Source organism: Mixophyes fleayi, chromosome 1 (genome assembly GCF_038048845.1).
Source record: "Mixophyes fleayi isolate aMixFle1 chromosome 1, aMixFle1.hap1, whole genome shotgun sequence".
NCBI lineage: Eukaryota > Metazoa > Chordata > Amphibia > Anura > Limnodynastidae > Mixophyes > Mixophyes fleayi.
Window position 1 is genome coordinate 154,357,833 of NC_134402.1, and position 22,996 is coordinate 154,380,828.

General features: G+C 41.0%; 1 protein-coding gene across 5 annotated transcripts in view; it reads left to right on the forward strand.

The window, feature by feature from the left end:
- Window positions 1-22,996, forward strand: part of ABCG2 (ATP binding cassette subfamily G member 2 (JR blood group)) — a 136,106-nt gene that overhangs the window by 83,585 nt on the left and 29,525 nt on the right. For 4 of the 5 annotated variants that reach the window (XM_075201921.1, XM_075201912.1, XM_075201928.1 and 1 more), the window contains exon 3: window positions 16,409-16,623. In XM_075201921.1, coding sequence (XP_075058022.1) covers window positions 16,409-16,623 — 215 coding nt within the window. Of the gene's footprint in view, window positions 1-13,632; window positions 13,788-16,408; window positions 16,624-22,996 lie in introns of those variants that run through there. The other variant, XM_075201946.1, reaches the window with a different exon arrangement.

The following is a 22,996-nucleotide window of genomic DNA, read 5'->3' on the forward strand; positions in this document are numbered from 1 at the left end:
TTTAGTCATACATGTCCCCTCTGTGCCCAGCACCTTTAGTCACACATGCCCCTTCTGTGCCCAGCACCTTTTAGTCATACATGTCCCCTCTGTGCCCAGCACCTTTAGTCACACATGCCCCCCTCTTTGCCCAGCACCTTTAGTCACACATGCCCCCCTATCTGCCCAGCACCTTTAGTCACACATGCCCCCTCTCTGCTCAGCACCTTTAGTCACACATGCCCCCTCTCTGCTCAGCACCTTTAGTCACACATGCCTCCTTTGTGCCCAGCACCTTTAGTCACACATGCCCCCTCTGTGCCCAGCACCTTTAGTCACACATGTCCCCTCTCTGCTCAGCACCTTTAGTCACACATGCCCCCTCTCTGCTCAGCACCTTTAGTCACACATGCCCCCTCTCTGCTCAGCACTTTTAGTCATCCATGCCCCCTCTGTGCCCAGCACCCTTAGTCACACATGCCCCTTTTGTGCCCAGCACCTTTTAGTCACACATGTCCCCTCTGTGCCCAGCACCATTAGTCACACATGCCCCCCTCTCTGCTCAGCACCTTTAGTCACACATGCCCCCCTCTCTGCTCAGCACCTTTAGTCACACATGCCCCCCTATCTTCCAGCACCTTTAGTCACACATGGCCTCTCTCTGCCCAGCACCTTTAGTCACACATGTCCCTCTCTCTGCTGAGCACCTTTAGTCACACATGCCTCCCTATCTGCCAGCACCTTTAGTCACACATGGCCCCTCTCTGCCCAGCACCTTTAGTCACACATGCCCCCCTCTCTGCCCGGCACCTTTAGTCACACATGCCCCCCTATCTTCCAGCACCTTTAGTCATACATGCCCCCCTCTCTGCCCAGCACCTTTAGTCACACATGCCCCCCTCTCTGCCCTGCACCTTTAGTCACACATGCCCTCCTCTCTGCCCAGCACCTTTAGTCACACATGCCCCCTCTCTGCTCAGCACCTTTAGTCACACATGCCCCCTCTCTGCTCAGCACCTTTAGTCACACATGCCCCCTCTCTGCTCAGCACCTTTAGTCACACATGCCCCCTCTGTGCCCAGCACCGTTAGTCACACATGCCCCCTCTGTGCCCAGCACCGTTAGTCACACATGCCCCCTCTGTGCCCAGCACCTTTAGTCACACATGCCCCCTCTCTGCTCAGCACCTTTAGTCACACATGCCTCCTCCCCATCACATCTTCTTACCTTTTCTCCACTGCACAGCACAGGTCTAGATCTGGCCATGCTCCCCAATGGTACGTGGTCCGGCTCTGCACACAGCCCCCTGCACTCGGGGGTGTCCTTGCAGGTGCGTGCGTGCAAAAAAAAAAAATACTTTTACTTTTTTTTAATTATAAAGCTCCAGTGGGGCCCCAGGCAGGTCCAGGCCTGGGTAATTTGTACCCGCCCTCCCCCTTCCTATGCCTTTTAATATTTTTGTTAGATAGATAGATAGATAGAGTGTGTAGATATATGGTGTCCATATCTGCATATAACATTAAAGCTTTGACATTGACAGCTTAACGCCATCTGCAGTAGGTGTTAGCCATTCTTTCCTATGGGAAGAGCATCGTAAGAGAGGGATCTTCGGATCCCTCCCCGGGAGGCTTTGTGCTCCTCCCTATCGATCCCAAATTATACTGTGAGCATGTGCAGCCTCATGGCCACACATGCGCAGTGCAAAAGCCTGGTGAGAACCTGGAAGTAAAGTGATTGTGATCACTTTACTATAGACTATTCACCGGAGCAGGCTTCTATCAGAGCTGCTGCCCGGCTGAGGAATTTTAATAAATTGCCATGTTAAATCATTATTTATCATTGTGTTAAGAAATAAAAATTAACTTGAAGAAAATGAGATCGGTCATAAATAGACCCCAAAGTCTGTGAAATTCTATAATCTTAGCATCATATTCTAAACACTACTTCAGTAGATGAGTGTTATTTTGTAACCATATTTATTGTCATTTTACCTCTGAAGCTCAGTGGAAACAGGATGCATGCTTTAAGAAAAATATCTTGATAAGTGACGAATAACTTCAGAGAACGCAGAAGATGGAAGTCTCCTGCAGTTCTAGTTTCCTATGCATTCCAGGAGATGAAATCAGTGCCAACCCAAACCTGTATGCTCTGAAACAATGAAATGAGGTTCTCCACCTGTGTAAAAATAATAAATACCCTAGAATAGACTTCATGTTATGTCTGCTCCCTCAGTATGCTCTAGAGATATAGCAACTTGATATACTTTAAAAAACGATAAAACTTCACTGGTAAAATAACATAGGCAGTGCTTGGTGTTTTTTTTATTGAAAACCATAAAGATATGTACTACCAATCAGTTGGATATTACCTTTCACTATATCCACAACTGTTGCTTGGCCAGTAATCGTTATAAGCCCACTCCCAGGTCAATTTCCCAACCATATCTTCAATTACACTCATTATACTACTCGGTAACTCACTTATAGAGATGCTCAAAAATGTCGAACCCGTTAAATGACCATGAACAATTGTGGTACAATTGGCATCAGAAGTGATTTAAATTTGGGGTTCAAAATTTGTGGCTCGCGTTTGCATTAAGCAGATGGCGTTTGCCGTTCGTGTTAAAATTAATATTTTTGTTATTTTATAAACATTTTCTAAACTATTTTAAACTGCATAATAAAAAGAGAACAGCAGTACCATCAAGTATCAACTTAGAAATGCCATGTCACATCAAGTAGCAAATACAATCCAAATAACACAACGTTTTAGCGACAGAGAAGAAGAAACATACATGGCATGCTATGTGAAACAAAATAAAATAAAATCATGATGCAGTTTTTTGTTTTGTTATTTGTTCGGGAATGGTCTTGGGAGAGGGAATCGGGGAAGAAGCAGGGAGGGGAAAAAGAGGTGAAGGGGAGAGAGGAATAAAAAGTACAGAGAAACCTGGTCCACCTGTCTCACTACTAATTCACTTTGTTCCTGGAGTGCAGGAGTTGGAGAAACTACAGCTCCCAGGTCTTGTGAAATTTGGTTATTGTATTATTGAGAAGGTCAGTTATATATGCCATAGTGGATATATGTCCTAACGGTAAGTAGTTGAGTTGATACAGCTGGGAATAGTTTTTAGAAATAGACACCCTAAGATATCGGAGTGCCTGAGGGCGACACTGAAATTTAAGTGACGATTCCAGACCCTCTCTGTCTCTACGGGGTATAGAGCTAAGTGGGTGGATAGCGTAAGGAGGACGTCACCAGCAAAAAGTGAGATTTTGCACTGATGACCTCCAAGGGAAAGCACAGTTATTTTGTAATTAATACTGATTTGAGCAGCCAAGGGTTCTAGACATAGAGCAAAGATTACCAGAGATAAGAGACACCTTTGCCTGGTACAAATTATGGAGTTGAAATGAATCCTGCCTGTTCGTCGAGACGACTGAGGTGGGAGGTATTGTATAAAATGTGAATAGCTCGCAGGAAAGCATCCTGAAATCCAAATGAATCTAATGTAGAAAACCTGAAAGACCAGGAAATCTGGTTGAATGCCTTTTCAGCATCTATGGCCAAAATGACAGAGGCGATCTTGCATTTGTTAGCGTAATGAATAAGGCATATAACTCTATGAGTTTTATCGGAGGCTTGCCTATGAGGGATAAACCTCACCTGGTCTGGGTCAATCAGTGTGAGCAGGACTCTGTTAAGTCTCAGGACTAGAATCTTTGCAATTAAATAAAAGGGATATAGTCTATAGTTAAAACAATCAGTATGTTCTTTATCAGATTTTCGAATAACAACAATTTTTGATCTTTCAGGACTGAGCAAGTCTAGGGGTCAAAGTTTGATCGTCTTAAAATATATCATAGGGAACCCATCCGGGCTAGGAGCCTTGGAGGGTTTCTGAGACTGAAGGGCAAATTTGATCTCCTCTTCCGAAATGACCTCAACCATAGAAGAAGCAGTTATCGGGTTAGTTGTAGGAAGGTTACAAGATGCCAAATAATGTTATGTGTCCGCACTATGTGATTGAATGTCTTGCAAGTCTCCAAGATTATATAATTTGTCATAATAGGATTTAAATATTTTATTAATCTCTCTAAGTTCATACGTCAGGGAGCCCTTGTAGTCTCGTACTACTGGGAATGGTAATGAGCATTTTTTAAAATGATGAATCTGCAAGAAGGTCTCATTGAGTCTCCAAGAGCTACTACATTTAGAGGAGGTATTGAGATCCAGCAAACCTCTATGGCTGAATGAACAGACCACAGGTTGGTATGAATAGAAGCTTACTTTAAAGAAGGCAGTAGAGATGTACAGAATAAAAAAGATCTATACTGGAATAGGGGTCGTGGAGGGTGAGAATAGAAGGGGAATTCTTTAGCAATAGGGTATAGAATTCTCCATATGTCAAATAGGCCTGCCTCGGTCATGTTCTTAAAAAGAGCCTTGGGGGTATATTTACTAAACTGCAGGTTTGAAAAAGTAGAGATGTTGCCTATAGCAGCCAATCAGATTCTAGTTATCATTTATTTAGTACATTTTACAAAATGGCAGCTAGAATTGATTGGTTGCTATAGGCAACATCTCCACTTATTCAAACCCGCAGTTTAGTAAATATACATTTTGGACCCCTGGGTGGGATCTCTGGAATGTGCCAAACCTGATCTATCTAGGGACTTCGATAAAACGGTGTTAAAATCACCCCCTACTAAAAGTTTACCGGACTGATGTTTACATAGCTCGTGAAAATCTGTGCGGAATAAAGCAGCGTGACCCATGCCTGGTGCAAAACATTAGCCAAGGTTTGAGATACTACCTTTACCCTGATTATAAGGAAGCATCCATCTGAATTGCGTATAGTCTACGTGCACCTCCCCCTTTTTCTTTTCTAGCAGGTGCGAGCTGCCTGAGGTAGCACAATTTATACATGTCCCTGTCAGCAGAGACCAGGCAGAGGATGCTGCCCAGCCGTTCTGATTGTGTTGTAAACAGAATCAGAGTGGCCGAGCAGGATTCTCTATCTGCCTCTCAGCTGATGGGGACATGCATATAGTGTGCAGCTGCAGTGATTGCCCTGATTGCACCTCTCCCCATTGGTTCTGCCACTGGATTGGAGTAAAGGGCCGTCGGAAACCTTGAGGACAGAGAGGGATGGTTCTCACCATTAAGATGAGTTTCCTGCAGGAGAATCACATTAGCAAGAAGTTAATGTTTATTAATATAAGCATGAAGTAAAGAACATTTATGAGGGGTGTTGAGACCCTTATTGTTAATCGATTGAAACTAGATCACACAGCAGTATAATTAGAGGGAATGGAGACTAACAATTTGAGATAATGTACCTGAGAAATAGATGTGGGAGATAGGGGGCCAGGAGGAGAGGGGAAAAAAGGAAAGGACGTGATGGGAAGGGTGACCAGGAATAAGGGTTGGATTAAACGAGTAGCTGCAGGTAATTCAGGTTACCAGCCTCAGGTTTGGCATCAATAAACTGTCCTTGGGGAAAAATATATAAACAACAAACAGAAAATTAACTATAAATCCTTATATGGTGGGTACGTGGAGGGGACCTTGAAGGATGTTATTGACAATCGGCTCCAGAGCAAATAGAGTAGTGCAAGAACACAGTTATACAGAACTAATACATTACAAATTCTGTATGAGAACAATTGTGATTGCAAAGCAATAACTATGGTTCTGTCATTGAAAAATCTGCGAAATAACTAGTAAAACATTAAAAAAATAAACATTGTCAATGGAGGCTGTTCCTTAGGCTGTTCTTTAGATCAATTATAAAGGACCGTAGTTCTGTAATATCTTTTTTGTAAGCTGGCATCTCCTCCATGTCGGTATCTACATCAAGTGAAACAGGAGGGGGAGCGAGGATGGCCCCACGATTTCCTGATTGTCCTGATGGATAAAATTCTGAGTAATTTCTGATGTATTGCTTATTTTGCTTCTGACTACCGCCTTCTGCATTATGACAGCAGGTGTACAAAGGAGGGTCACACATTAAGAAAGAATTAACTTGCAATTAAATCAATGCTTTGGAAATGTGATTGCCTTGAGTTATAGAATCTGTGTCATCTAGGGATCTGGTGATGAGAAAACCCCGCCAACTACTAGGCTTGCCCGGCAGCAGTTACAGAGGGTAATGAGACACCCATAAATACAGTATGGGAACAGTGTAGTAGTTAAGGTGCTTATAGTGGTCTTGTATACCTTCAGTAGGTACCCTGGGTGGCTTGTGGCGGGCCTATAGCCTATGTCTTCCAGAAGATTCTGCATGGTAAAAGTCTGTCATGTAGATCTGCCAGTGTGTCTGCTAGATGTCTGTATAAAGGCCAATAAGTTCATCTGAGATGTCAGTTTGTTGGTAGAGCCGTTTGCCCCTCAGCAGGCACTGGGCTGCAGGCAATGAAAGGGCCACTGGGCTGGGTGCAGTTGTGATCCGCCACAAGGATAGAATGTATGTAATTATTGTCCAAAGTCCGCACCACTCAAACCGGCATTGAACCTTGCGATAGAGCGACTGGTGAAATCGGTCCGCAAGCAAGTGGTGCTCAAGGCGGTGCCAGAAAGTGAGCAGCGGGGCTGCACACACCTCCACTGGAATGGATACAGGTAAGAACGGGATGCGCAATGAAGGCAGGAGCGGTGCAGTAACAGGTGGGACAGCCGTCAGCTGCCTCCAGCCAGGGGCTTGCAGACAGAAGGAGCGTGGACTCCAATGCGAGACACAGATAAAGTGGGTTGCTCAGTGACCCCGAGATCCCTTCTTCCCAAACTCTGTTGTAGGGCAGGTACAGACTCAGTAGAGAAGCCCCGAGGACCACGAAAATGGTGGGTCGGAAAGCCTGGGAGCAAGTTGCGCCATCACGGAAACTTCATCTATGCATCAAACACCCCACAATGTTGTTGGTTTGGTAGGGGAGCCATATAGAAAAAAACTGGAAAGAGTTTGCTCAAGTTTTCACGTCTATGAGGGCAGATGTAAGATTTCCAGAGATAGAGCTATAGTAAGCTGCGAATCAAATTTTTTTTTTTTTAAAGAAATGTATTTATATTTTCAATGAAACACAATACAAGAACAAGATATAATCATTAAAGGTCACAGTACTGAACATTATATATGTGCATCAGACTGAATACAACTATCAGGCACAAATCAAAAATACAATGCAAGAGAATAAACAGAATTTGCATTCCGATAGCAGGCCAAGACAAAAAGGTAGTGCATATAACATTATCTTATATAAAGTATGCAAAGATGTGTTTTGGTTTTTTTTTAAGGGGTGAGGGGAAGGAGAGGTAGTGGAAGAGAAGTGGGGAAAGAAATAACTGAGACCGAAAATAAGACCCCCAACGACAGCAGGGTCCCCATGGGAAAACAAGAATAATTAACACCCTTATCAAATCAATGGCTATGATTAAAAGAATAGGTCCGAAACATCTCGAGAAGGATAGTTGGAAGCAGGAGGTATTATAAATAAACCAATCACACCAGATTTGGAAAAATTTGTGGGTCATATTACTTAAATATGTAGAGTTATTTTTTTATAGATGTCATATTTTGTTGAGAAGTCATTGTCTGGAGGGGGATCTGGGTTTTTCCAGAGCTTTGCAACAAAGTATCTGGCCACATAAAGAATCTGTGAGAGTTTCTCAGAATGTTTATCAAGAACATTAAGTGGGGAACCGAGAAGGAATGACCATGGACACTTACAGATCTGAACTTTAGTAACATCGCTGATGAGCGTGACAACATCATCCCAAAACAGAGCAATCTTTGGATAGGACCCCCAGATATGAAGGAAAGACCCCACCTTATCACAGCCTCTCCAACATTGGTCAGAAGTTGTACTGTAGATCCTTTTCAATCTTTTAGGAACCAGATGCTATCTAAGGTATATTGTATAGATAATCTCTTCTACAAGGGAAGAAATAGAGGTTTGAGACCCTTTCTCTTATTGTTGTCTAAGTGTCTTCCTGTGGTGCTCTGCCCAAATCAGCCTCCCATTTAAGTCCATTTAAGTTCATGTACAGAGGCTGCAGTCTGTTTTGAGGTGATGAGGATATTATAAATAATGAAGGTAATACCCTTCGGAAGAGGGTTATGAACTCAGAGAGACTGAAGTGGAATGAGAGATCTTGTGAGATCAGGTTTGGAAAGGGAATTAGTAGTGCTATGTCTGCAGGTAAGCAAGCAGGCTTATAGTTGGGAAATCAAACTTCTCTTGTAGGGTCGCCAGTGGGATACATTGGCTAGAAATATATATGTAACCAACCATCCTGATACCCCTCTCCAGCCAAGGTACAAAGCGAGGAAGACATTGCCCCATTCATAGGGGAGGGGACTGAAGTGGCCTCAAAATTCAATCTACAATAATCCCAAATTTGTCCTGTAAAAGAGGTGAAACCTCACCAAGGACGGCCTACCACCAGCTGGGATGCACAAATTTGAACCCAAAAAGGGCAATTTACAGAAGTAGGATTCCAGATCTGTCCATCTCTGGCCACGGCCCACCTGCAAACCATGCCATGGCCTGACTCAGGTTAGTAGCAAAGTAGTAGAGATGAACATATGGAAAGCCTGTGCTTCCGCTAAAGGTAGCCCTACGCAAAGTAGAAAAGATGGTGCATGGTTGTTTATTTTTCCACACAAAATGGGAAAGCTAGCATTGTAGTTGGATTAGAGTAGACTTAGGTACTTTAACTGGCAAGACATTCATCTTAAGAGCCAGAAACTTCCCTTTACAAGGCAGCGCCGCTTTAAATTTAAGCGCTGAAGACGCCGAACTCGCGGGTGTTGAAGAACCCGGAGCTTCATACATTTACCCCCAGGTGTTAATTAATTTTTGACATCTGTGCAGATCCAACTTGATTAAATTGACGATTCAAGGAAAGTTTTCAGTGTAGAGAGATTCATAACTCAAGGTGGTATAAACCCCTAAATATTTGATTTTAGAGTGTAGCTAGGAAACATTATAGTTATTCTTAAGGAGTTCTAGGATGGGATGTGGCAAGTGAAGAGCAAGGGATTCTGTTTTAGAGAAATTAATTTTATATCCCTAGACTGTTCCATAAGTAGAGAGGATATTAAACAGGTGTGGGAGAGAAATATTTGGGGAGGTCAGAGTGAGGAGTACATCATCAGCAAATAGACTCAACTTATAGTCTCCAGATCCAACCACCACTCCCTTAATATCAGGGGACAGGTGAATTCTTGCCGCAAAGGGCTTGATCCTTAGGGCGAAAATCAAGGGTGAAGGGGCATCCCTGATGTGTGCCGTTAGTAATTGAAAGAGAGGACGATAGTACGCCACTTATAGAGACACCAGACGAAGGACCTGAATACAGGGCCCTGAATCCCCTGAAGAAAGTTACCACCAAAGCAAAATCTCTTGAGGGTTTCTGTCATAAACGGCCAATACAATGAAATGCTTTCTCTGTATCCATGGAAAGCACCAGTGGTGGGGTCTTGGCATTAATACAGTAAATAAGGCTAAAAACTCACTTGGTATTATCATAATCTTGTCTACCTAGTATAAAGCCTACTTGGTCACCCTGGATCAATTGGGACACTATGACGTTAAAGCTTCCACAAGTACATTTGCATAGATCTTAATATCCGTGTTCAAGAGAAAGATAGGTCTGTAATGGGCACAATCTGAGGAATCTTTACCCTTTTTGGAATGACCACAATTTAAACTTCAAGAGCTTTTTGTGAGAAGGTCAGCAAGATAAGGCGAGAGCAGAGAGTTTCTATAGTATGAGGCTGTAAAGCCATCAGTACCTGGCGCTTTATTAGATATTCATTTTTTAATGACTTTTGAGATTTCTTGGATGGTAAAGTCCATACCATATGCCTCAAGTGCACTAGGATAGTGTCTGGGCATATTACATTGGGACAGAAGAGAATGCTGTTTATGATCTTTTATAGAGTCTACAATTAAATTTTCTGAACTCCTCTGTAATCTGATTAGGGTCATGTGTGGTTTTACCAGAAGGTGATTTGTTCTGAAGGGATAATTTGGATCTCGGCCTGGAAGCTAGTATCCAGTCTGCCTTTGCTCCTTTTTCATAAAAAGTTTGGTTTAAATATATCATCATCACAATTTATTTATATAGCGCCACTAATTCCGCAGCACTGTACAGAGAACTCATTCACATCAGTCCCTGCCCCATTGGAGCTTACAGTCAAAATTCCCTAACATACACACATACTAGGGTCAATTTGTTAGCATCCAATTAACCTACCAGTATGTTTTTGGAGTGTGGGAGGAAACCGGAGCACCCAGAGTAAACCCACGCAAACATGGGGGGAACATACAAACTCCACACAGATAAGGCCATGGTCGGGAATTGAATTCAGGACCCCAGTGCTGTGAGGCAGAAGTGCTAACCACTAAGCCACCGAGCGTTCTCTGCTTTAGTGGAGAGTAAGAGATTTAGCATCCCTTTTGCTGCCACAAGTTTGTTATAATCCTCTGGTAAACCCGTAGATTTGTGGATATTGTCTAGTCTAGCTATCCGCTCAGAGGTTTCAAGTAATTTCTGAGTCCTCATTTTTTTAGCTTACGTAGCTGCTCTGATTAGATTGCCTTGGATCACAGCCTTATGGGGAATCCCATAGGAGCATAGGAGAGAGTGATGGATCAGTATTAGTTGCATAGTAATGTTGGATTTCAGTATCATTTTGTAATTTTAATTGAGGATTAAATAAACTTTCATTTAAGTGCCAAGAAAACTGTTGCTGTCCAGTCAGAGGGCCCACAGCATCCACTGCTGCTGGGCCATGGTCTAACCAGGTGCTAGGGAAAATATCAACATTAAGGATATGTTGTGCGAAATCAGAAGATCATGTCCAAGCGTGCACATTGTGGACAGGGAATTAAGAGGTGTAATTTCTAGTAGTAGGTTCTTTGACTCTCCATGCATCAAAGAGGAGGTACTGGGTGAGGAGAAGTCCCAAGGAGGGTCAATTTAGGGGGGATTTTGGATCTGTCCAGATGGTTATTGAGGGTGATATTAAAATTGATGAAAAATTCCTGCATGTTTTTTAATTTTTATACTGGTTCATCGAACTGCTTTGCTGCTTTGAAAGAAAAATGATACACATTTTTCTGGGGCAGCATGGTGGCTAAGTGGTTAGCTCTTCTGCCTTACAGCACTGGGGTCATGAGTTTAATTTCTGACCATGGCCTTATCTGTGAGGAGTTTGTATGTTCTCCTTGTGTTTTAGTGGGTTTCCACCGGGTGCTCCGGTTTCCTCCCACACTCCAAAAACAACACACTGGTAGGTTAATTGGCTGCTAACAAATTGGTGTGTGTGTGTGTGTGTTGTCCCCCTAGCCCTCAATTTAACCAATCGAACCTAAAACATTCCTAAATTGCGCCCCCCTTCAGCGTTGCACCCTGGGCGGTCGCCCCTATCGCACAGCCCTAGTTACGGCCCTGTGTGTGTGTGCGTTAGGGAATTTAGACTGTAAGCCCCGATGGGGCAGGGACTGATGTGATTGAATTCTCTGTACAGCGCTGCGGAATTAGTGGTGCTATATAAATAAATGGTAATAATAATAAGACACAGCTGATATAAGCATATCATTTGTACCAAAGATTAGCAATCTTCTGAACTGTCAGGAAAAACAGTTCTAGCTATCACCAGTGAATAGTGAAATAAAATGAAAATAAAAAAAGTAAAAACTTAAGGATATATCATGATCATCATCAATTTATATAGCACTACTAATTCGGCAGCGCTGCACAAAGAACTCCTTCACTTCAGTATAACTGAAGCTACTGAGGAGCTTAGATAAGAACTTGAGACCACTAGCTGAAAACTATTATACAATTATAACTGGTTGTGTAAAAAGAAGTTTTGTCCATTTCTATGTCTTTCATTTTGGCCAATATTTCTACAGTGTGACTTATATTCTAAAAATGGTCTATCTACATAAAATGATTACATTTCTAACTAAAAATGGAGTTTTAGTGTATACTGATACTGTATTTATATAAACTACAAAATGTAGATCAGTGTGCGAAAGGGTATACGCGTATTGTATGCTCAAGAAAGTGTGTTTATATTTCTGCTGCAGCTGTCATGAACAATCAATACAGGTAACCAGACTCACCTTTGCCTCAGTGCTATCAGTTCATTGAATAACAACTTACACAACACCCTTCAGCCAAAGGCATAGCATGCTTATCTAACATGGTAAAAGTGATGGCAAATGTCCCTAATGTGTCATAAAGCAGTAAAGTCAGGCAGTTATTTAACAAACACGCAAAGCTGATTACAAAACCAAAGCCAGAAAAACTCTTATGACCTTATGAAATGCATATTTTTGACAGTCATCACCTGACTCTATTCTTTTGTTTCCTGCTAAGAAAAAGCACATATAAGAATCCAATATTCTAAGTTCGGACTCCCATCATTGATCTTGATTACGATATAATTAAAAAATAAAAGCATTTATTTAATAATTAAATAAATACAAAGCAAACAATATCCTGGCCCATAAAACACCTATGGGAATCTGGGTTTGGGGCAAATCCCAACACTGTCCCTGTAAGCAGTGGTAGTATTTTTTTATTTTTTTACATTTTTTTTTAGGACATGCAATATATCTGTTCTGTTAAACCAGTTGCGGACAATGATGAGAATTAGGGTCTGATTCAGAGTGGGATGTACGCCAGTTTGCGTATCATATGTTGGGTGAACTCATTTGTTTCTGTGCAGACTTGCATGTTTCTGGCACTTACGCCCGCCTGCGCCACGAGAGGCAGGACGGGAGAGGGAAGTGGAGTGCAAACGTAGGCCGCGTAAACTAAAGGCAAGTTCACGCAAATGCAGCTCGTGCATAAAAACGCATATATGCCGGTTAGGAGTTGTATGTTTTGCACCAGCTATAGAACAGGTGCAAGTACATTCTGCTGATGATCACATTGTAAACTAGGCACATATGCTGCTGACTCAGATTCATATGGGCAGAAATACGCTTGTTTTCCATGTTTTTTTTTTTTTATTAATGTGTAAGTTACTTCTGTTTAGTGTCCATCTCTTTCCAGGCCTTTAGTATCTTCAACAGTTCTAATATATTATCCTTAAACTGGTTTGTGCCAAACAGTAAAAAAAAACTATGCAAGATAAAATAAATGCAGTGAAAATAAGTGAAACAACTCCTCGTTGATCAAACTAGGAAATAATATTGATTATTTAATGGTAGAGATTCTAACCTTGTCTTTCGACAAAACATTTATATGTTATGCATAAACATAGTATCCAAATACTACATCCAGTGTATCTAACCACATCAGTGAGACTGAGCTGCTTCCTCAAACTTAAAGACAATCCACTATGTTCTACAGCAGCTGCTTTGGTGCATCGTGTGACTCCTTCCTCTTTATAGCTAATCTTAATAAAACTCGCTACTTTTTTAAGCTGTACTTAAAATAATAATAAAAAACGAGCAATTGGTGAAATGATTGTAGTAGTGTAAGTGCCCTCCTGCGGCATCCTAAATCGTGTACTGGATTACTAGTGCAGCTATCTCGAGGAACGGATGGGAGGACAGCTTGCTTGGACTCTGTGACGCTGTCGTGCAAAGTCTACGCCCCACACGTGTCTCTGTCCAGGCTTTATTTTCATTACCTCTTCCCTAGACAGTGCAGATGCTTAGTGATAGCAGAGCTGTAACTTGTATATCACGTAGAACTAACCGTGTTTTCTGAGCATCCACACAGGCCCCCTCCCAAGTCATAACCCACGCCATCACAGTTTTTCCAGATAACATTTATGCTAGGTAAGTGGTTTTCTGCTGTCTTTTATGTTGGGAGTGGAAGACAGATGTATGCAACATGCTAGAAATAATTCTCACTACCGCATATCATGTGATTATTTTCTGTGCAATTACATTATTTATTTATTTATTTAGAAATCATTTTGAATATATTTAGAAGTGATTTTTTTTTTTTTAATATTGATTTCGTTTGATAGTTGTGTACTTAACAATTGCTATGTTTTGCCTTAATCCTTTAGCTTTGAAGTTGTAAATAAAATGATACTTTAAATCACTGGGACTGCAATACAGGACATTTTTGTTTATGATAGAGGTTTCAGTCATTAGATATTGTTCTGTTATGTTTATCACTGGCCTGGCAGGAATGGATAATTATTCTTTAGTTTTGTTTACCATGAAGTACATGTAAAACTGGAAATTGTAGTTCCTCAATAGCTGGAGAGCATTGTCTGTGTTACACCAACATGTTACTTTGATGAAATGGTGTGATCTCAATCCTCATAATCTGTTACCAACTAGCAGTAAATTTTCTGACCGTAAAATGGCAGGTACATTTACACCCATTAGTAAGAAAGAAATATTTGTTGGTTTAAATCTGACACCACCTATGTATTATATGCAATAATACACACTGAAGCGCAGCACTCGTGATTTTGGAATTGTGTGGGGTTTCCAATCTTTTACTGTAGATAGTGCTTCAAACAGCATATTAATGTGTCAGCTAGTATTCTGTACTATCAGAACTTTTTGATGGAATTGTCATTAAAAAATACTTTGGAAACCCTGGTCAGAGTTTTTGTAAAATCTGATCGGAAATGTTAAAAATCAACCTATGCAGCCACACAGGTTTTCCTGCTTACTTTGCCCGTGGGTGTGTTCTGTGGTGAAAAAGTGAACATCATACACAAACAACATTTACATTAAAAACAAAAAAAAGCAGAACAAAGTTTTGGTCCAATCTTCTTCCAACATTCCCACTCCAGTTGAATCAAACTGTAAGACATCACAGTGTAGTTTTTTAATGTATTCAAAAACAAGTCTGTATGGTTAATCATTTTCACAAATATGAGGTGTTCTGAAAAGCAGAAATATTTCTTAATTGTATAGTCTGTTATTTTTGCTTGGTCTCACATATAATATGAAATAAAAAAAAATGCATTTGTTTGCTAGGACTTTATTTGTCAGTAATATGTGAACCATGATTTTAGTGTAATATTTGTAGATAAAACCTATCATCATCAGCTATTTATATAGCGCCACTAATTCCGCAGCGCTGTACAGAGAACTCGCATCAGTCCCTGCCCCATTGGAGCTTACAGTCTAAATTCTCTAACACACAGACACACACACGGGTCAATTTGATAGCAGCCAATTAACCTACCAGTATGTTTTTGGAGTGTGGGAGGAAACCGGAGCACTCGGAGGAAGCCCACGCAAACACATACACATACATACAAACTCCACACAGTTGTGTGGAGGTCATGGTCGGGAATCGAACTCATGATTCCAGTGCTGTGAGGCAGAAGTGCTAACCACTCCGCCACTGTGCTGGCTAGATATCATATCTAGCCCATATATTTTTTTCACTGTCACATTCCTTATTTATATTTTCTTGTAGCAGAGATGACCTCTACCTCTTTTCAAAACGTTAATACTTTGAATATTTTGTGAGGTTTTTTTTTGTTTTGTTTCTTTTTAAAGGTTTCTGTTGCTCTTGTTGAGTGACACACGTACTTAAACAATTGTTAATGTTTAACAGCTCTATCTCTGCTATGGTAATTGCTAGTTATATATATATATGTTTTTCACTGTCCCATGAAGCAACTGTTAGCACAACCTTTGTTTTGTTGGGAGACAGATAAAAGTAGACCCTTTTTTTCCGCTTACTGACATGCAAATTCATATTTAGATAATAATTTTAAGTTTATTTCTTAATAAACATTTAGTTATTTAGACATTGGTGTGTCCTAGGGCAGCCAGACAAACATTGACATTTTCTGCAGGACTACTCATAATTTGAAACCAAGAATTACTCTAAAAAACAGATCTATCTTTGACCTTTTCTATGCAGCTACACATTTTATCATTATCGTCTAGTATTTATGAAATGCTCTAACGTTCTTCCGTACTAGACAATAAGATAATTTGTAACACAGTTTTATGTTAAAAATACACAGAGACATTAATCTATCCATAGGATTTTGCAATCTAAAGAAACATGTAAGAAATAAGATGTGGGACAATAGAGTTGATCACTGTTGAGAGATTTCAAACTGGGCACAAAGCCCCATCGCAGTAGCAATTAAAGCAAGTGTGGTCCTAGAGAGCTGGAGGCTTAACTCAGAGTTTGTGGTTATTCCATACCTCCCAAAATTGTGCAGAAAGGTTCCACTTCTCCTATAGTAAATTCCACTAATATATCTATCTATCTATCTATCTATCTATCTATCTTATAATTTAAATAATACTTGTATCAAAATAGTGAATGATTCCATCACTGTTATATCCAGCTAGTGAATACTTTTTTTTTTTTTTTACTGTGCTTTGAATTATGTTTTACACCATTCAATGTTGGTTTCTGTTCACAAAGATTTGCAATATCAGGCTTTCTGTTCTATCTACAGGAAGGTGGTCTCGACATGGCAGTGAAGAATTCTCATACTGCGGTCCAAATTATAGAGCCGGTTAATAATGGTCTTCATGTGTCAGATAAGCCCAAAAAACAATCATTACAAGGAGCCTCCCTGAGTTTTCACAACATTAACTACAGAGTGAAGATTAAGACTGGCTTAATATGTTGCAGAAAGGTTGTGGAGAGAGATATTCTAAAAGATGTCCAGTAAGTATTTTGCTTTGTGTCTGTTTCCTTGTCCTCCATATTGAATGAAGAGTGTATAGGAACGTAACATTTTAGCAGTTGCATTTTGTTAGTATCCATCTGTGCAATTGCTTAACTGACTCACTTGGTTTTTACATGTACACAACATGGAGACAGGTATTTTGTGAGCTCAACAATTCATAGGAATGCAGTCTCCGTTCACTAGACAGCATAACTTGTATAGAGGATGAGACTTTATATATGAATGAACAGTTTGCTGGATGTCGTTTGTAACTGGTGAAAGCCGACATCCTTACATACCTGAATAGGAGGAACAAGATTGTATCACACTGTGGCAGTGGAGAAGCCTAAAGATGAGTGGTTAGCTTGCAGTCTCTGAAGCTGGGTACACACTACACAGTTTTCGTCCAATAATTGGCTCAGTCAGCCGACATACAACCGCTCGTTCAAAAGTCGGGTCAGTGTGTATAGTGACACGATTGTCGAAAGTCTGCCCAAATGGACGATTGGCGTCTCATTTGGTTGGTCGTACCGTTTAATATTTTCGTTCTAATCTCGTTTCCGTTGTGTAGTGTGTATAAACTTCCGACCGATCCACAACAGTGAGTGCGAAATTGCAGACAACATGGCTGTAAAAAGTTGCTAAAGGGACGTCCGCTTTTCCTTTTATCGTCCTAAATAAGGCTAGTGTGTATGCAGTCCATGGACCAAGCGTTCGGACCATCGATCGCATGTAAAATGGATCGGCATAAAAAGTTGGTGGAAAATTCTGTAGTGTGTACCCAGCTTTACATTATACACACATTGAACCAGGGCCGGATTAAGGGCCCCCCTCTCTAAGAGGGCCCCCCGCCGCCTGCTGTCCGCTGATCGGATCACCTTGATCCGAATCTTCTCCTGCTGGTGCAGCTGTGGGAGCCCCGCTGACGCATGCGCACACAGATAAAATCCTTGTCAGCGGGGGCATATGTACAGCAGCACCGTGGCTGCTGTACATTCTAAGGTGCCCGAAATGGAGCTAATGCTGCGCATGTGCAGCTGCAGCAGATCCTTACAGGCAAGGACCACTGGGAAGACGTGAAGAGTGGGCTGATCATGGCTTCCTAGGTGAGTCACACCTTCCCTGGCCAATCTTAGTTTCTAATAATAATTCATTTAAATATATCATATACAGTTTATATTCATTTATAGAGGTAATGAAGAGAATAGGAATAGGTATGTTATAGAAGAATCCCCTACTTTATTAATCATTATTAAAGTAATACTGAAGCCAGCCACTTGATTTAAAGCTTAGATTTCAGTCATTTTTATGTGTATGTGTGTGTGTGTGTGTGTGTGTATATATATATATATATACATATATATATATATATATATATATATATAAAATGTATTTTATATGCAGTATCGTTGCTAGTTTTCACGTGCGGCATCAATGGTATTTTTCATGTGCGGTATTAATGGTAGTTTTCATGTGCGGTATTAATGGAAGTGTTCATGTGCGGTATCAATGTTAGTTTTAATGTGCGGTATTAATGGTAGTTTTCATGTGCGGTATTAATGGTAGTTTTCATGTGCGGTATTAATGGTAGTGTTCATGTGCGGTATCAATGGTAGCTTTAATGTGTGGTATTAATGGTAGTTTTCATGTGCGGTATTAATGGTAGTGTTCATGTGCGGTATCATTGCTAGTTTTAATGTGCGGTATTAATGGTATTTTTCAATTTTTCATAGGCGGTATCAATGGTAGTTTTAATTTGCAGCATTTTAGTATGAGGAAGCATTGATTTTTCTTTTGTAGACAACCTAGGCGAGTCCCCTGGGAGCGCTGTAAGTGTCATTCTGTGGGCTTTATGCATCATAATGCAGGATGTGCATAAAGCAGGATGTGTCAATGCTTACAGTCTTATACAGCCTTATACCTGATGGCGTTATATTACATGCATTTTATACAGTGGTGTTACAAGTACCTGTTGTAATATTCATATCTATTACATCCAGCGATCTTATCTATGTATTTATATATTACCTTATCACCTAGTTTTGCATAGACTTGGTTGTGATGAGTTGTGTCTGCTTCCCATGATGGATTAGCTGATGTGACTGCAGTTTAACAGTTAAATCATAATAACTTTCAAGTAGTACTTCTTTTCATAATTTGGGTGATAAATATAATGTTGGCAGATATTTCAGGAATATTAAAATAATAGCATTGTATTGCAAAAAGTGTCTTGCGGAAGCTGTACATTTTTCTCTTACCATATCAATAAGGTGTGTAGTCCCCAACCAGTCTGGGATCCTTATGTCAGTGCCCTGAGAGGTGCCTATGTGTTTTGCAGAGTCCCTAGCACCAGAGCTGGATTAAGGGAGGGCCCCGGGATGCCCCCTGCACCAGGTTCTGCATGGTTCTTGGTGTTACCCCCAAATGCCGGTATACAGGGGACAGCACAGGGTCCTCCATTTAAGTGCTTAGTCAGCACTATTCGCCTAAGGTGCCATCACGCTGGTATTATAGGGATACCATGCATGTATGCAGTTAATTTTTTTTAAGCCTTCTGGGAATAATGATGACACAGCTGCTGCCACAAAGCTGTGACTGTGATGAGGAGCAGAGAGGAGCCGCTCTGCCTCCCGGGCTTAAGGTATGTGAAGATCTGCAGCTGAGGAGGTAAATGAGAATTGGGGGTGTGGTAGTTGAGAACCACGTTGATGAGGAGGGAAATGAGGTGAAGGTGGAGACAGAGAAGAGGATTGAGGAGGCAATGTGGATGCTAAGTAGGTGAAGAATGAGGAGTGAGAGGGAAGATAGAAAATGTGTTTGAGGGGGATAGAGGTGCAAGATGAAGAAGGGGATTCAGGAGGGGGACATGGTGATACAAATGTAGAACAGAGAGCTAGGATGTGGTGCTAAGACCTCGATTTTCTATTTTCCCTATAGCAGCTTTCATTGTGGACCCTCTCTCCCTGCCCCTGAAAACTCGCATTTAAAAAAGTTGGCATCTTAAGAGACTGAAGAAAATGACAAAGTAAAATTGTAAAGTTACAACTGTGCCATGGATGTTATCTAATGTCTCATTTTCTGTAACCACATGGACATTTGCACTGCCTATCAGGACACTGCCAACCACAATTTACCACCTGTTTTTACCGCCACTCATTCCATCAGCTCCCCTCCTCTGGACATACACTAACTTTATATGCAAATGCATGGCGAGGCCATGTAAAAATGTTAATATTAAGAAAACAAAATGAAAATGACATAAAACACCTTCAAGCTAACTACTGCCACAGACATTAGCATCTGTTGCCTTGCCACACTCCAGACCTGCTAATGCTTAGTTGGACTAGGATGGAAGGGATGACCGATATATACATACACATGCAAAGATAATTTTATAATTATATGGGTCAATTGACATGATGGTGGACGAGCTGTCTGGGTGCAGGCTGCAAAAACAGAAAGCGGAAATAACATGTAGGAGAAAGCAGGATAGTCTGTCATCTGTCCTGAATCTGGTGGGGCAGTCCCGAATTTGGGTGACTGTGCCACTTAGTCAGAATGGACAGTTGGGATGTATGTCCCTCTTTATACTTCTCTGTTCGTGAAGGGGGAGCTGTGTGCACTTAATACTAGTGAACATAATATTGCCTGCGTATTTGGCCATATTACACCATAGGGCCCCCTCTGTCTTAAGTGCCCCGGGCCCCCCAGAGCCTTAATCCAGCTCTGCATTGAACCCATGCTTGAATGGTGCAATTCATGAAACAGAGCTTACACCTGGCCACAGCCATTGTAATGTTATCCAAGTTATTACTGAAAATATCCACTAATTGCCTGCATATATTGCCATGAATAATAATTGCCAAGACAATTATGTAGGAGACTGCAAGCCAATCGATCATCTGTAATCTGCTACACTGCCACAGTGTGATACACTCTTGTTCCTTCTAATCAGTTATGTAAATATTTCTGTTTTCACAGTAACAAGTGACATCCAGTGTGTAGTTCATTCATGTATAAAAACATAACTTATTTTAGGTCTATGTATCTCCGTAATAATTAGGCTTCTAGATTTCTCTAGATTGTAAGCCCTCTAGGGCAAGGTCCTCTCCTCATGTCTTCCTCTCTCGTACAACCTAATTGTCATGTCTTAAGCTGAATCCTCCACTACCTCTTGGTATTAATGCTAGAGAGACCATCCGGGGAGATGTTATGCTTAATTGTATTCATGTCACTATTACAATCTGTGTCATAATACTTATGGTACTCATGTTTTTCATATCGGTAAGATGACAGTCTGGTACAACGGATTCTACAGTGTCTTATAAATAAACCGATGATGGGGGTAAATGTATCATACCCCGGTTTCTTCAGCTCGCGGGAGTTCGGCGAGATGACAGCTAAAATTTAAAGCGGCGCTGCCTTGTAAAGGCAAGTTTCCCTTTACAAGGCAGCGCCGCTTTAAATTTTAGCTGTCATCTCGCCGAACTCCCGCGAGCTAAAGAAACTTGGGTATGATACATTTACCCCATGGTGTTATTCCACTTCAGAATTGCAGTAGGTTAAATTGGTCCATACGTATTCAAATGGGGTTTTATCTTGCAAATTCTGGCAATACAGTTGACTTTCTAAGGAGTTACAGCTACTAGGCCCGGACTTAGCACTTTTATGTGTCTGACTGTGAGAAAATGATTTTAGTCATTTCCATGGGCATGAAGTGAAATTGTGTTATGCGAGTTGTTTTGAAGGCCTTGTTTTCCTCAAGATGTTACAAAAGCCTTGTATGGAAAGGAGTGGTCGCTTGCATCCTGCTAATTCAGCAGGGGGTTTCTTATCCGGATAAACTAGCGGCTTCCTTACATTAGAGACCATTCTATTCGTAGCTCTAAACAATGAAGTTGAATCAAATATTTCACACTAGTGGTTTTCTGTTTGGTTTCCCTTTGGTGTGGTGTTAACTCTGACCTGAGTGCTCCAGGCCTGCCAAAAGTCCTGCTTTCATATAATGGTGGTAGCACATTCTGATGATCGAATGAATGAAGTACACTCGATTAGCAGCCTCAAAAGACGATCTTTATTGACATGGAAGTAAAATCCATTTTTTGTACATGCCAAATATTATAGCCTGCCCAAGTCCTAAAATGTAATAAATCTATTTGTGCCAAATAAAATATAATGGCAATCTTTTTTTTTTCTACTAATGCTCCAGAAAATTCCACCAGAGAATTGTTGAAATTAAAAAATATTTTGGTATCAACATAGGTATTCCTTTGGTTTGCAGTAGAATAAAAGACAAAAAGCTCATTCCACATAGAAATCAAAATTATTGCCACTTTTTAACAGTACATAAAAATAATTAGCTTTCAAGTAGGTGATTCTGCTTCACTTGAACTCATCTTTGGTAAGTAGCAGGTGCCTGCATTATAAAAATCATTCATTAAATGAGCTTGAATAGAGAAAAGCACTCGTTCTCTTTTGTTTCACTATGTGTACTGCATTGAGCATGAAGAAAAAAATGAAAGACGGAGAATTATCTATGAAGGTCAGACAGGAAACTGAAGCAAAGCATGGACACTCTCAAGGCTACAAATCAGAATTAAAGAAATCTTGTTCCCATTTTCACCGTACTTAAGGGTATTTTTACTAAAGTGCGGGTTTGAAAAAGTGGAGATGTTGCCTATAGCAACCAATTATTATTATTATCCTTTATTTGTTAGGCGCCACAAGAGTTCCGCAGCGCCGTACACAGCACAAACAGTAGACTAAACAAGGTGAAACATTACACACAGTAAACAAAAAAATAGCAAAACTTCAGAGACTCCTGGCAGGCTAATGCAGTAAAGACGGAGCAGAAGAACAGGTATGGAGAACAGAGGGAAGAGGGCTCTGCTCAAATGAGCTTACATCCTAAGGGAGGGTAGACAGAACACAGGCACACAGGGAGCAAGTTGAAGAAGTGGGGAGAGAACAGGGGGGCTGGGAGGAGAGAGGGGGAGAGCAGGTGGAGGAGATGAGATGAGGGGGTTAGGTGGAATCAGATTCTAGCTGTCATTTTGTAGAGTGCGCTTAATAAATGACAACTAGAATCTGATTGGTTGCTATAGGCAACATCTCCACTTTTTCAAATCCGCAGTTTAGTAAATCTAGCCCTTAGTGTTATTAGGACGTTTAAGGCCCACGGCACTGTAGCCTACCTCCCTGGAAAGAGAACACTTAATCGAAGATTGCAGTACGGGATTGTTGGAATAGAGGGCTTTTATACACAAGGTACGACAGTTTCAACTCATACAGTCTGTTGCCACCTCAATGAAAGGGGGTTATGTGGCAGCAAGGTTCCATTGCTGAGAGAGAGAAATAAACAAAAGCCCAACT